At 35.6% G+C, this 16,303-nt stretch overlaps 1 protein-coding gene across 4 annotated transcripts in view; it reads right to left on the reverse strand.

Moving 5' to 3' along the window:
- Window positions 1-6,608: 6,608 nt before the first annotated feature.
- The window catches only part of LOC131077046 (aspartokinase 2, chloroplastic), a 56,201-nt gene continuing 46,506 nt past the window's right edge, over window positions 6,609-16,303 (reverse strand). For 3 of the 4 annotated variants that reach the window (XM_058014409.2, XM_058014412.2, XM_058014411.2), the window contains 6 exons: window positions 9,040-9,159; window positions 8,782-8,874; window positions 8,536-8,667; window positions 7,723-7,839; window positions 7,351-7,413; window positions 6,609-7,244 (listed from right to left, as the gene is read on the reverse strand). In XM_058014409.2, coding sequence (XP_057870392.1) covers window positions 7,116-7,244; window positions 7,351-7,413; window positions 7,723-7,839; window positions 8,536-8,667; window positions 8,782-8,874; window positions 9,040-9,159 — 654 coding nt within the window. In that variant the 3' untranslated portion in view covers window positions 6,609-7,115. The remainder of the gene's footprint in view (window positions 7,245-7,350; window positions 7,414-7,722; window positions 7,840-8,535; window positions 8,668-8,781; window positions 8,875-9,039; window positions 9,160-16,303) is intronic. The other variant, XM_058014413.2, reaches the window with a different exon arrangement.

A 16,303-nucleotide genomic window follows, 5' to 3' on the forward strand; every position in this document is an offset into this window, starting at 1 on the left:
GATTTTCAAAGGTAGTCAAATCAGACAAGGCATGAGACAATTGGGATGGATAGTGATCAACTTAATGACCATGGAAGGAAAAAATTGTGCTTTCATTGCAGGGAGCCATGGGATCCAACTCATAAGTGTATTGTCAAGGCAAAAGCTAAATAGATTGAATATTTTCCAACAAATGAATCAATTTCAAAAAAATCAAATCAACAATCAGATTATGAGAGGAGTGAAGAAGAGAGTTCACTAGAAGACACAAAAAGAAAGCATGGTTGTGATGGAGTCATTGCCCAACTTCATAGCCTTTAGAAAGTCAGATCATTTAAGGTTGGGGATGTACTTTCTGGGTAGTGAATAATAACTCTCATTGATATAGGTGGCACCAACAATTTCATTGATGAAGCCCTTGTGATCAAGAGGGGACTTCAAACAAAAGAATTTGAAGGATTCAAGGTAATGGTGGCAGATGGATTTAAAGTCACTTGCACTCACAAAATCTATAATCTAAGTATATAGTTTGATGAGTATGAGTTGAAAATGATTTATATATGATGAGTATTGGAGATAATGATGTGGTTCTTGGGATGCATTGGATAATCTCTTGGGAAATTCATTATGAGCCTAAATACTATGGAAATAAAATTTAAGATAAATGGGAAGAAAATAGTGCTCAAGGGAATGATAGTTGGTGGTTTGAAAGTAGACACCTTTAAGCGGATGAAAAGATTAATCAAGCATGATTAGGTGGAATGGGTAGCAAAATGCATCATAATGCTTACAGTTACGAAGTAACAGAAGAGCAATTATTGTCCTTATATTTTGAAACGGTTATCCAAGCATACCAAGTTGTTTAGTAGAATGACTTTTGGAGTACCACCTGAGAGAGGCATTGAGCATGTCATGGAATTGGAGGAGGGGTCTAAACTAGTAATCACCACACCATAAAGACATCTGAAGGCACAAGGATGAAATTAAAAAGACCATCAAAGAATTAGTGGATATGGGTCATATTAGACCTAGCAATCGTCTATTTGCTTCTTCAGTAGTGTTGATTAAGGATAAAGATGACACAATGTGAATGTACATTGATTACAAAACACTGAACAAGAAAACTATCAAGAACATGTATTGCATTCCTTAGATTGATAAGCTTTTAATGAATTGCATGGTGCTTGTTATTTCCAAAAGATTGATATGAGGTCAGGCTACCATCAGATTAGGATGCGAGAGGAGGATGTACATAAGACATCATTTAGGTGTCATTTTATTCACTTGGAATTCTCGATGATGTCTTTCAGTTTGAGTAATGCGCCGACCACTTTTCAGTCAAGTATGAACTAAGTCTTTTGCAAGCAACTTAGGAAGTTTGATCTTATATTTTTTAATGATATTATTATTTCCAACAAAACTTGGGAAGAACACATGAGGCATATTGAGGATGTATGGAGTATACTAGAGAATGAGAGTATATGTCAAGGAATCTAAATATGATTTTGGCATGATGGAGCCTCTATACCTTGGCCACATCATTAGTTTTAAGGGTGTGAGAGTGGGTTCTAAAAAAATTAAGGCAATTGTTTACTGGCCTACACCTAAAAATCTCTCATAGCTCAAGGGATTCTTTATACTATGTAGATTCTACGAGATATTTGTTAAGGGATTCTCGCAGGCTCCAAATCTACTTACAAATTTGACCAAGAAAGGAACTCTTGTGCGTTAAGATGCAACATAATGATGTTTTGATCACTTCAAATAAGTGATGTATACTTGCCCAATCCTAGCTATTCTCAACTTTTCCAAACCTTTCGAGTTGGAGTGTGATGCCTCATGAGAGAAAATAGGTGTTGTACAAATGCAATATAAGCACCTAATATCCTTTGAAAGCATGAAGTTGAGAGGTGTGGAAACGAGCTATTCTATATATGATAAAGAGATGTTGACCGTTGTGTATGCGTTGCCCAAGTTTAGACCTTACCTAGTGGGAGGAAAGCTCATTGTTAAGATCGTCCACAATATTTTAAAATGCTTCCTAAATCAAAAGGACCTCAATGACAAACAACAAAAATAAGTGAGTTGACTTCAGGCTTGTGATTTTGACATTGTTTATGTTAAGGGGAAGAAAAGTGTGAGTGTTGATGCGCTATCCAAGAGACCCCACTTGTGCTCTTTAGTAAAGATCATTGTTGATTAGATGGAATTAACTTCAACAAAATATGTTGATTTGTGGGCTACATGTTTTTTTAGTGTACTATACAAGATGATAGGTACATTGTTATTAATGAGTTGATTATAAAGGAGAGAATTTATCTAGTGCCCAATTCAGAGCTCAAGGGCAAGATACTAAGAACTTTTCACGACACACCTATGTTTAGTCACCTAGGTTAACTAGATGAATTCCTTAATATGTTTGAGAATATCCCACATGTCAGCAAAACAAAAATGAACATACTTATCCAATTGGTTTGTTGTAGCCCTTGCCTATTCCCAATTAGAAATGGGAATGCATCTCCAAGGATTTCATCACCGAGCTACCTAAAGTACAAGGTAAGGATTGCATTTATGTTATTGTGGACCAATTGACAAAATTTGTATATTTCTTTGCAATCTCAACAACATATACAACAACACAGGTTGTAGATGTATTCATTAGAGATATTCAAATTGCATAGAATGCGTAGGAGTATAGTTAGTGACAAGGACAAGTTCTTGAGTCTCTTTTGCTAGGATCTCTTCAGGTTGAATGGGATTGAGCTCACTCCCAGTACTAGTTACCACGCATAAACAAATGGGCAAATAGAGATAGTAAATATATGGGTGGAAGAGTATCTCAGGAATTACATTTCAAGATAGCAGAGGACATAGGTTAGATGGTTACACCTTGGTGAGTACTGCTATAATTCCATGTATCACATGTCCTTTAGAATGTCACCATTTATGGCATTGTATGGATATGAAGCTCCAAATTTTATTGATTTGCTCTTTGGGGATAATAGGTTGCCTAAAGTAAGAGATTAGTTATAAGAGAGTCAAGACACTATAAATCATTGAAAGAAAACTTGCAACATATATAGAATCAACAGAAGTTGTATAGTGATCATCATCACACAAAGCATGATTTTGAGGTTAGTGACATGGTATATCTAAGGTTGCAACCATATAGACAATCCACTCTCAAGAAGAGTGGGTTGGAAAAAGTTAAGCCCTAGTTTCATGGTCCTTTCAGAATCTCCAAGAGAATTGGAGAAGTGGCTTATGAGCTAAAACTAATGACAAGAAATAGAGTACATAGTGTGTTCATCATGGCTCAAAAAGGCACTTGGGCACAATGTGATTCCTTCTTCAAAGTTGCCACCATTAGATGAGGAGAGGAAGTTAATTTTGATACTTGAATCTATCATTGATTCTAGGGAGCGTAATCTACAAAAAAGGGTTATCAAAAAATATTTGGTCAAGTGGAAGAATTTGCTAGCAAACGATGCAACATGGGAGAGTGAATAGATTTTGCAACATCTAGAGTTGCAATTGCTTGGGGATAAGCATTTTTGGGGAGGTAGCATTGTAATATCCCCTTCCTAAGCACTAATAGCTTGATGATTGTTAGTCTATTTAGCAAGGTCTTGTAGGTTAATGAGTTAGGCTTAGGAAACTTTTGGGGTTTTGGTAATTATTCAGTCTAGCTAATCTGACATTAATAAGTGTTGCCTTGAGCTCAGTTTGTTGAGATTTGCATTATGACACTTTCGAGAGGGGTTTTAGACAATTTGTATTTTTTTACTATTTTTAGTAAGTGATAGCCTGGACACTGACTTGGTCGGTTGGTACTACCACTACTTTAGGTTAGTTGGTGATTATGTTGGATGATAATAAATTGGCAATTAAGGATGCCTAGGGGCATTATTTTAAATAACTTTGATGTGTCGGTTAAATATTTAACATTATTTAATCTTATAAAGTGACTTTATATTGGCGGCTAGGGGGTATAAGGTGATGTTTAAAAATATTAAATAAAGTAACCTTCTAGGGGTGGACACAAAACATGGGAGACATGAGGGGGCATTTTAAATCAAATAAAATATTTTATAACCCTAACTTGAAATTGGTATTTGGAGGTGAATAAATAAGCCTCTTGAGCTCGTTTCCAACATTCATGTTTCGGAAAAAAATTGATAACATGACTTTGATGGTTTGAATTTGTTCAACCATAAGCTTGTGAGGATGAAAACCTTCACAGAGGCCATCTACTTCAATGGTGAAAAATCCTTCTTGGTAGATTGGATTGGTAGTTTCATTCAGGAACTACATTTGGGCTTCGTTTGGAGAGATTTCTTGGCTTGCATCATTTGATTTTGAGGGGCTTTGATGTACAGATTTGTGAGGACTTGTAGAGCAGAATTGTGGTGACAAAGTTTTATTGTGTCAAACTTCTTTTGCTTGGTGCACCTCCTCCTTGCTGGCCATACACTCACATAGAGGGGTGTGAGCTCCTTGGGCTGGTAGGCCTCGGGTTTGGGCAGTTTTTGTGCATCATTTTGGGCGCCTAGGAGACTATATTGCTTGGTTGCCATTTCGAGGACCATCAAGGGTTTTGAAGAGTTTGACCTCATTCTGGAGTCTTAGTTTATTGTTAACAGACCTACATCAATCCCATTTTGCAACAACAGTAAATGAGTATGCACGTATCGTGATTTAAATGTAATTTAACCATCTGAGTATTGTTCTAATTAGTGATATATTCCAGTTGTGGGTGTTTCAAATATTTAGCTTTGAATGTTATTTTCATTGAATATTATTACAAGAGTCCTTTATTGCATTATCTATTAAGGCATTGTGGCTTTACCCTCAACACTACATATCCAACACGAAAACAAACACAAAACCAAAAAAAAAGGTGCATATTACAATGTTTTCTTGAATTTCCTTGTAATTTTACATGTCAATTTGTTAACCATAAGCATCCTTGAAGTCACAAAAGTCTTCTAATGCCATGATATACCTATATTAGCTGTGAATGCAACATCCATTCGTCTCACAAGGTGAAGCACACACACCCAAGGCCTCCCATTGGGTTTGACCCTCACCTCTCTACCTCTCTACAATAAACACAGATGCACACGTTTTTATGTTTGAGATAGCACCATATGCATCTTTTAAAGAAGAAAATGTTTACGGTAGTTTGGTGTAGAGATTATGATTCTAAGACAAATTTGCATCATTGCTCTTTTAGTCTGGATCAGCTTATTTGCATTTCCATTGCCATCACTACAGTTTCAAGATATGCAATGCATCAGGGCATTTCTGCCAAGAACAAGACCATTTATCATATTTTATATCCTTGTCCTAGTTGGATTGAGCATCTTTCAGGACAGCATTTGTTACACCTAATCTGTCTTCTTTTTTGTTGTTACACCTAGTCTTATTCCAGTGTTTAACGGTAAACATTTCCTTTTTTAATCTACATCTGATGTGCCATCTATTGATATTTTCTTTGACAATATATTCATGTCTTTCGTATAGTCACTGCCCAATCAAGTCTTTGCTTCTCAACGTGTTTTTTGGTTTGTTAGCCTTTTTTATGCCTTCATAAGATAGTTTGAGTTGAATGAAGAATTGTCATATTTGTAAAGAGTTGTCGTTTTATCCCTGGGAGTATACCACTACTGGCCAATAATTTCTCTAGACCAATGGTACTTCGCAGCATAATATAGTTCAGGCTTTTATACTGGCACTGTTCTGTGAATCTGTAGTTTTCAAGTACAGATCCTCCACTTAGACACTAATCGTTATGTCAACTTACAAAAAAGAAACTAAGCTTTCAGTTGAAAGAGTGATAGAGAGTAACTTTGGTTTGAGTAAAAAATAAATACATGAGATCCTCAGTGTTACCAAAATCAACCGCGACAATAGGTAATTCTACTGTGCACCTAATAGTCTCACATTCAAGAGTGAATGATGCATAAAAATGAAAAATCCCTAAATTTATTGATAATTAACACTATTTCATTTGCCAAATATTTTGAATATTTTTTGACATTGATGTTGAAATTTATACAGTGAAAATTTGAACAGAGCTACATAGAGATTTGCTCTAATAGGTTTTCCTTCAATTTAGCTAGTTATCACATTTAGTAAATGAGTGACTGTTAAGGCACGTAATTATAAAAGGAAAAAAAAGAATAAAAATTCTTTCATATTTAGAGAGGGATGATGAAATCCTGAAAAGAGGGATCCTGTTGCGCTGTTTCAATGTTGCTAATCCAACCCTCAAATTTCAGCTTCTCAAGAAGCAAATTAGTAGAAAAACCAATGCCTCACCTCAAGCATGTCATGGAAATTATTTGACTGAAGCCACTACTAAAGATTAATAACCTGCATATAAAACCACATTAACTGCGCACCGATTGGGCCATATGAGACTAAAAGACCACATTCTGGAAATCCATAACAAGTTTGTCAACCACCACAAGAGTGGCAAAAATAACAAACCCTGATTAACAAAAGAAACAATTAAGATAAGGGAAACACTTCCAAAATGAATACCATATCAACATCAACCATGACATGGTGGTACCATTTTTCAATTTGGCCATATAGATCAATCCTAGAAATAACACAACTGCTTAGCGTTAATACTAAAATTGCTAGTAATATTGTTGGCCAAGCCTTAATAAAGAGAATACAACACAATATTAAGGTATGCAAAGCAACAATTTCATCTACATCATGGATGTTCATACTTTCTGCCATAATACACTATGAATGAATAAGAATGAGCTTCAGGTAATTGACAAGTAATAATATTCCTCAATAAAATGGAATATTATTCATACACCGCAGATCAAATTCCTTCGAACTACCCCAGTAAGTACTCACCTGGCTTCTGCTAACTCAGATTGAACATATTATGTTCCAAAAAATTTGTCTGATGCCAACGAAGTGCACAGTCAATAATGATATTTAAAGGAATACTTCCAAACTGTCATCAAGTTATGGAAAACTTTCAAATATGTTCCTCCCTAAGCATTGTTGCTTCTGCAGAAGACTCTACAAGTCAAAAATTCAAGCCATTCTTTATAGGATTACACTGCCAGCAAACATTTATGCAAGTGGCGAATGTTTTTTGTTGTTCAAGACTGGCAGCTTCCATTGCCATGTGTTCCAATTTCCAAAAGAACATCTTGATGAAAGAATTTATCATGAAGAGCCTTGACACACTGTTCTGCCTCACAGTCATTAACAATCAAAGAAATATTTACCTGCAAACAAGTGAACAAGTCAAAACCCTAAGCACGGCTACCAATGACTTGCAACGAGACAATACTTCACAAAAAATGAGGCAATTTGTCAGTAAAAACATCAGACCTTAGATGCTCCTTGAGAAATCATCTGTACATTTACTCCGTTGGACCTAAGCACACAGAATACCTGCGAGTCCAAACCAAAACTACAATATAAGAACCATGTATTGAGATGTTGCAGTGAATGCTGCTCAACAAGTTCATTTGCTAGCTTGATCATTCAATTAATGAGCTTTTCATTTGTTCATGCGATCTACTTTTCACTCGTCCCTTTAATGAACTTTATAAAGGTATATTTCATCAGTCCATTGCAAGGCTTCAATGAAGATGCATACACAGGATTTTACAAGCACAACCTATCTGGCCTAAAAGCTCTATGCGGTTATCCCATGAAGAAAATATACGCAAAATATGAGCTTCAAAGAAGAGATTGAACCTTCTCCAGTATGAGAGAGGAACGTTGAACATTTCCAATTAAAGATATAATAGACCTATTCTGAACAAGATGCACAACAGCGATTTTTTCAAGTTCTTCAATCATTCGATCCAATTCCTGTCAAGTCAGATACATCAGGAAATATACCCAAAAAAAATGCATCAGTAGAAATCAAAATGTTTTCTGTATTTCTGCACATCAAGATTTATATACATCAATGTGGAACAAACATAAGAACTACAATCATTCCTTCTTTTTCCAAGTTGATGGAGAAACTTCCATTTATAGTCTCAGGATGTTCAAAACCATGACAAAAATAATTTCAGCTGCCAATAAAAAACTATATTTGTTCATGTTTCTCATTAGCATAGCAACCAATGTGATAAAAATTGACGTGTAAAATTTAAATTGTTGTCCACAGAAATCATAAAGTTTACATAAGCTTAATTCAAAAACAAATAGATAAGATTGCATCTCACTGCAACCAATGACAAGGGTTAAAACACATAGGAGAGTTGCAACCTACATCACCAGCATTGAACCAGAGCCATAAATACAATGAAATAAAACTAATGCTGCATGCAAGGGAAACACTGTTTTCCTTAAAAATACCTGAAAAATATAAAATCTGAATGATATAAAAACTAATCAAGGATCTCGGTTACCCCTTTCCAAAACAACAAGAGCTAAAAGTTAAATTACTATCAACGTAGTGGGTTTAGCAACTTGAGATTAATACCCCACAGTTCAGAATAAAAATCTACTGGTAATGATCACAAAAGCACAATCTCCTAGGACAACAACGCACAAAACCTGATGAGGTCTTGCCTGCTTGATGAGGTCTCTACTCCAAATCTTTGATGGGTCCAATGTGAGCGATATGCTGACTTCGCTAGTAGCAACAACATCAACTGATATACCCAGTTCTTCAAATATAGAGAATACCTACATTAAATGGATAAATGGCATGAAAAACTAGAAGCCTTCACTTAAATTTCAGCAGCATTTAAGTATGCAATATACAGTTTGTCCTATAAATTCAGATGTAAAAAGGCATACCTTTGCAAGAAACCCAAATTGACCTAGCATGCGTGTGCTTACAATGTCAAGCATTGTAACATTGCGCTTCAACACTATGCTTGTCAGCAATGCCTGCAAAGTAAACATATTTCATGTTAGAGGCACTTATGTGTAAGTCTCAACATTTTCCTAGGGAAACATAAGAGGGATTCCTTTCATGTTCTAGCTATATCTGTTACATGCTATTCGAGCTTAAACGTGTATTTTTAAAATTAAAAATTAAAACATTCAATCTACCTTGCTCATATCTCTGGTTTTAGTGATAAGTGTGCCTGGAGCTTGTGGATTGTAAGAATTCTTGACCCTTACAGGAACCTCACCCTCTCTTGCAGGCCGCATTGATTGTGGATGCAAAACCTAAAGGTAAATTAGAAAAGCTATTAAAGACCTTATTTTTCTCAAACAACTAAAAAAAACTCAAGAAGCTTGTCATAAATTAGTAGCATAAATACCCAATATTTCAAATGACGAACAGATAAAAACCAAAGGAAAATGGAGATATCTGTGCAAGATGGAGGAATTTGAATAAAAATCAAACATGTGAGTTGAGGCTTATTTAAAAATAATTTGTCTCAATGATAGGAGCATTGACGTGCAATCTAATTACCAAAAAGAAGAAACATCTTATGTTTCAGAAACGTCAATTTACGAAATATTAAGAAGTGCAGAATTGCATAATAAAGCACACGTGAAGAAAGATTGAAAATATCTTTGTAAGGTCAAAACATATACTATTCTGGACAATACATTAACTGGAGCATTATAAATACATCCATATAAGCAAGAAAGCCTGTCTCTATGAAGTGATCAGTACAATCTAGGTTCTAAGATGAATACATGGTACATCCAAGTATACAAAAGAGTAATTATCACTAAATTGGAGTAGAAAAATATGACCAGTAAAACTGCCTCTCAAATTAAACTCATGTAGTTTCCAGTCCATGAAGATCGGTAGCAGTTTTCTGGATTGAGCTGTGTATAAATTTTTCTCATCAACATTTTGGATCACACAGCATGATCCATCATCAGGATGAAATGCATAGAGAGCGGAATAGTGAGAATAGCAGCAGACCAAGAGAACTAAAAAGATAAAAGGAGAAATTTCTAGAACCAAGGAAGGGAGGGGATAAGGAAAGGGGAAAAGAGAAAAAATTGAATAAAAAGGAAAAAGAATAAACAAAAGGGAGAGAAATTGAGTTTTAAGAAAAATAAAGGAACTAAAACAAAACAAAGATAACAAGAATAAAAAGAAAGATACAAGGCAAGAAGATGAAAAAATTCAAACAATAACAAAAAAAGAAATAAACACAAGGAAAAGATGATAGATACATAAAAATAAAATAGAATAGTGAAATAATAGACAAGAATAGATAAATATAACTAATAGAATATATAAATAAATAAATAAAATAGAAAATTAAATAAATAAATATAATATATTTATAATTATATATAAACGAATGAATAGACAGAAAAAATACAGAATAAAAAGGTAAGGAAATAACAAATAGAAAATATCTAAAAATATATATATAAAAGAAGGGCAAAGTCGTAGTTAAAATTAAAAAATTTTATATAAAATTTTGAATATATATATATATATATGGAACAAAGTTCAAAAAATGCAACAAGCAAAAAAGTAAACTAGCAAAATAAAAAACTAAAAAAGGAATGAATGTGATTAAACCAACCAAAGGGAAACAAGCAAATAACAAAGGAACAAGGGAAAGAGAAAAAAAAAATGAACAAAAACAACTAAAAGAAGAAGACCTAAAAGAGAAGACAACAAGGAAGACAAGGGCAAGAAAAAGACAAGAAGCCTAGAAAGGGAAGACAAGCAAGAACAAAAATTAAACAAGAGAAAGAAGGAGAAGAAAAGGATACACGCAGGGCTACTAAGGAGAAGGAGGGAGAAAGAGGTAAGGGAGAGCGGAAAGAAACAAAAAGACAGGACAGGACGAGGGGAAAACGGGGAGGGGGTGGCGTGTGGGGAAGGTTACGAAAAGGAGAAGAAGGGAAGGAGAGGGTTAGACTTAGGCACAGGGTTGGATGCTGGGTTTAAGGTGGTTTAAGGGAGGGTACCACATGTAGCTCAAGTTCCAACCATTGTCCTAGTTGACGTTGGCTGGGTGATTGAAGATATCAATGTCCCCCTTGACTCTTCGTTTGAAGTGGTTGCTTTCTTTGACAAGAATTTTGGTGTTTTCTAATGCTACAAAAAAATAGCTCAATACTCTTCCAAAATCCAAGCCAGCAAATCCCACTCCATTCTAATACAGCTATGTATTTAACATTTTCACAAGTTTAAAATCCAGAAGAACAGATGCAATCTTTTCTGCTACATGCAGAACAAAATGGAACTCATAACAATAAGTACCCTCAAGGATGCCAACCATTTCAGCACCAAAATTGAAGGATTTTCCATTTAAAAGCAGTGGCAAAGGGAACATCCGAATCAAACCTAAAAGGTAAGATTGTCCCACCTATGTAGGATCAAAGAATCTGTACTTTGATCACCTGTAAAATCACAGCAAAGCAATGAGGAGAAATCTGGACAGCCCTGCACTTAAAGTATTGAGATCCAAAGTAAAGTAAGCACTCAAACAAAATAGTGATACTATTATGAAAGTGACAAAATAGTGATACTATTACGAAAGTGACAATCATTTAGAATTTCAACTTCAAATGTCGTGAAAAGATGATCCTGATGGTACAGCAATTGTGAGCATTACAAAAGAAATGCTTTGAATCCAGACAGAGCAACAATTTTCTTTAACTCCACAAACTCTTTTTGGCTATTAGACATCCTTAAACAATATTGAACATCCATAAACAGTCTTGGATCAATCAAATAAATTGTACCAACTTAGACTGGCTAGACTACAATGACATAATTGATCCAGGTGGATTCTCCAAATACAACTTGAATGATACCAGCAAGCTCATTCTCATGGGTTGAAGTAATGCCAATTAATGTTTTATGGTCAGTAATAATTTGGATATTTCCATAAGTCCACAATACTTCCGAGGTCATCTTTCATCTCCATTGGATGTTGCATACACATTTCTAGTGGCATAGGGCAAGCTAGGTAGATCAGGCATGGCACTATCCAAGACACATCAAACCTTGTGTGATCTTACTCATTGAATTTGTTAGCATTACAGACACCTAGAGACCAAAACATTAAGTTCTACTAACAACATGGTACCACTACAGATGCAGAGTGACACTAGCTTCATCCTTAAGAGGTTGGAGACATCCACATGAAATTGTTTAGCTCGACTGTCAAAAGGTAAAGAATCACAGGGAAGATCAATCATGTCAACTTTTGTGACAGTCCACAGAGGCCTTCATATGGCATTGTTTAACTTTAACTTATCCATCATAGGGTAAAGAGTCACGTCGAAGCTCAGTTGTTTCAACTTTCATAACAGCTATTTAGTCTTTGGCTTTGTAACATTATGGATACTTATTTGTATCACAATATATGAAAAAAGGATATCACATGTAATAGCATAGATGTATCGTGTACATACTGAACGATAGACAGGCATGTATCTCCCTCAAGAATATGCCCTGTACAGATTAGACAAATTAACAAACTTTTTAGTTGCACTTTCTGTTGTATTTATAACTTTCTCTCTAATCATTATTTATCACCTATGATTTGTTATTAATATTTCTTCTGCATATTACATATCAATAATTGATGAAAAATTGACTAGCTTTTATTATATAACCAAAAGTGGCAATACATCATTGCCAACTACTTCTGTCACGCTATTCTCTAGGTTGTTGGAAAAGTCATTCACTATGCTATCTCAATAATGACTAGTTCTTTATGCCAGGCTTTTGCTTACAAGGCTCAGTTCAGATTGCAAACACAATTAAATTATTAAAGTATATTTATTATTTGTCCCAAACCAGCCAGTCACAGTCGATAACAAGACAAAAAAACTTATGATATCAGCCAACAAATCACAGACAATGACAAGAAAATAAAACAAATGAGATACACAAACTTACGGTATCTAGATTGCTAAACTAAAGGTTTTAAATACTTACCCCTAAATGAACAACTCAAACCAATGAGAATAAGGGCAACTACAACCATCAACTAAGGGAGGTTGTTATCACCTTTGCCCAACAAAAAATCAGGTCTTAAACAGAAGAGTTAATCAAATTTAGAGACTTGATCATCAAAGATGATACAAATTTGGGAATATGACCCATCATCATTACACCTGACTTGGAAATTATTGCCCCAACACAAAACACTTCTTTGTGATGATCTACAAGACAAGCGTGCTGAGGTGGCATCCAGTCATCACCAACCACTCACGTTACTCCAAGTCAAATCCTCCAAGTTCATTGAACCTGATTCATCTCATGAAGGAGCAAGTGACACATGACACTACATCAAATATTGTTTCACATACCTAACCTCATATTTCATTTGTTAGAATTCAAATAAGGACATGTGTCCTAAATGTTGCAATTTTATCATTGATCAAAAGGAAGTTAGTTGTAACTAACCCTAATTAGAGTTTTATCTGTAGAACACTAGCCTACTACTGAGAGGGGGGGAGGGGGGTGAATCAGTAGTAGACTTGATACTTTAATAATCTTTAATCCAAAATCCTTTATCAACTTCAAACAGAAATTTGAAAGGTTTAACAAACTGAAACTGAAAGAGATGCAACCACAAGAACACAACACAAGATTTTTATGTGGAAACCCAATTTGGGAAAACCACAGTGAGAAACGCTGCTAGGAACGACTATCCTAATCCAGCCTCGCAGTTAAAATGATTACAACTTTTAGGGCACCAACCCAAGGAATCTCCAAATCCCTTCTCTATTGAGCACCAACTCAACCAAAGTCCTTTAAGAGAACATCAATTCTCCAAATATTCAAGGTCTTGAACACCAACTCTAAGACCAACAATCCAGAATCAAATCTGGTTACAGAGCATGTTCATTTACAGTTTGAAGATACAATTTAATTGCACCAACAGAATATATTATGCATCAAGTTGATTCCAACACTCTGAGGGAGAAAAGAGGTATTAAAGTACTGAATCCTTATATCAGATGTCTTTGAATGAATGCACAATAATGTATTGAAACTAAGACTGTAAAAGTATCTTCTAAATATTCAAAAATCTGCAAACCATTTCTTCAGATGCTGCTGCTTGGCACATGCCTAAAAAGTGAAACTCGACTTCAGAGAAACTGACATTGTCAAAACATTAATGGTGAACATTTAAATCTCTGTGAATTATTCAGAATATTTCAACAATAAACCAGTCTGTAAAAACATTTGTCACTGCTGTATAAGAAGTGAAAATCTGAACCAAAATATAATCAGTATTGTATAAGAAGTGAAAATCTGAACCAAAATATAATCAACAGCACTGAATCTTCTATGCTCCTTATACCTGTCACAGACAATCATTTACGGTGCAGAAATCTCCTATCCAATTCACCAGTGCAGCATACGAACCATCTTATCACCTTTTCAAATGAATATAAATTCACTAAAATACTTCCATTGACTCCATACAAATTGTTTTCCAACAACCCAGTTTTACACGTATTCCAGTCTTACACATATTCACTTATTCACAAACCACACAACTAAAATGTTCTTTGTCCATTGTTTTTAAAGACTTCCTTCATCGGTTAAGTAGTTGTAACTTGTAAGTCAGTTACTTGAACCGATAACCACTTTCCATAATTGCTTTTAATTAACAACAAACAAATGCTAAAGAACATCTGTCCGTTGTAGAAACTTCTCCTGTTCACAACCAAATCATTACTCATTATGTCTTTATATTCCAGCCAAAGTACACAATGAAACAAAGTCAATATATCACTGTGTGTGTATTGTGAAGGATTTGAACAAGAGTGCATTTGGAAGAATTCGAACGAATTACAAGAGAGGTATATCTTTATGATTATTTGATTTTGTATTGCCTTTTGTTTCTACTGAATACACTGCTGTGAATTTGTTTTTGACACAGGTGTACAATGAATTAATATCACAAACTAGTGTTGAGAAAAATATTTTGAATCATCACCAATACCGACTTCAATATCAGTATGCCGTGTAGACCTGCCTCTATTGCTGTGACATCAATGACAAAAATGGGCTAACATTATCATGTAATCTCAAACATAAATCTTGAATCAATCTGAGCCGTTGAATTGTAAAGAGACCTCGATATAAGGCTCAGTTCTCTCATTTGTAAAGATCAATAGTGAATGGTGGATAGTTAGAAATAGGGTAGGAGGAAGCTTGAAGTTGTTGCTAAGACTTGTTGGAGTTGATACATGATTTTCATTGAAGCATGGTGGATTTCTATGTGTTGTCTCTACCAAAGAAACGGGACTCCGACTTGGCTCGGACTCGGGACTCAGCGTCAGACTCGGCTGGACTCGGGAAAGTGAAAAACTCAAGAAATTTAGAGATTTTTAAAGATTTAAAACTTGTTTCAGGCACCCTTTATTGAATACACCTTAAAGACACAATAACATCATCAAACTCGGCTCATTTGATTAAATACACAAGTATACATCAATCACATAAGCATAAACGCAAATTGTAGCTGAAGGAAATAACAAACATAGATATATAAATATTGTCAAATGTATACAATATTACAAAACTCATGGAATAAAAAATCCATGTCATCATATGATCATCATCAAATGTTTCATACAAATACCAAAGGTAAATACAACTACAAGCCTATGGCTCAGAGGAGCCTGCACCCTTCGGCCCTGGCCGCGGCCCCCTGCGAAGGCATCTAAGGTAGGTCCTGGATGATTCAACAGCCATAGCCGCTCCCCGTGACACCATGCCATGCTCACCAACATCAAGAACATCCGTGTCACTATCTGCCTCTGAATCTCCTGTCTGTGCTCGTGCTCTCCGCTCCTCCTCTGCCATGGCTACAGTCTCAGCCTCTATATCTACCTGGTCGATCCAATCAGTGTCAAACTCGGAGCTTAAATTTTCCCTACTTCTATCGACACAGTTTCCCCCCATATTTTCGACGGGGGTTTGGGGGCAGCGCCCCTTGCGCGCTCCCTGTCGCGATACAGGGCGGGGTCGAGGGGCAATGCCCCGCGAGGCCCAAAAAACTTATTATTTAATAAAGGTGTCGGGTGTTATTTTTCTATTGGCTGACATGTTGTAACCCTAATTTTTCTCATTCTCAGGTGAAGGTTGTAGTGAGCAAAGACAATACCATTCATTTAAAAAAAACTTTTTAAAATATATTTTTTTTGTCACATTACTAACCCAGCCAGTAGCCGAGTTTGAGGCTTGGGACTCGCTGAGTTTGGCAAGTTTGAGCCAAACTCGCCAACTCAATGAGTCTGGCGAGTTTGCTCCCCAGACTCAGACGAGTCCGAGTCCGAGCCCCAGAGACTCGGCGAGCATGACTCGGACTCTATTTCCGTTTCTCTGATCGATTACATGTTGCATGGTTTC

Source organism: Cryptomeria japonica, chromosome 9 (assembly GCF_030272615.1).
Source record: "Cryptomeria japonica chromosome 9, Sugi_1.0, whole genome shotgun sequence".
In the NCBI taxonomy this organism is placed as follows: domain Eukaryota; kingdom Viridiplantae; phylum Streptophyta; class Pinopsida; order Cupressales; family Cupressaceae; genus Cryptomeria; species Cryptomeria japonica.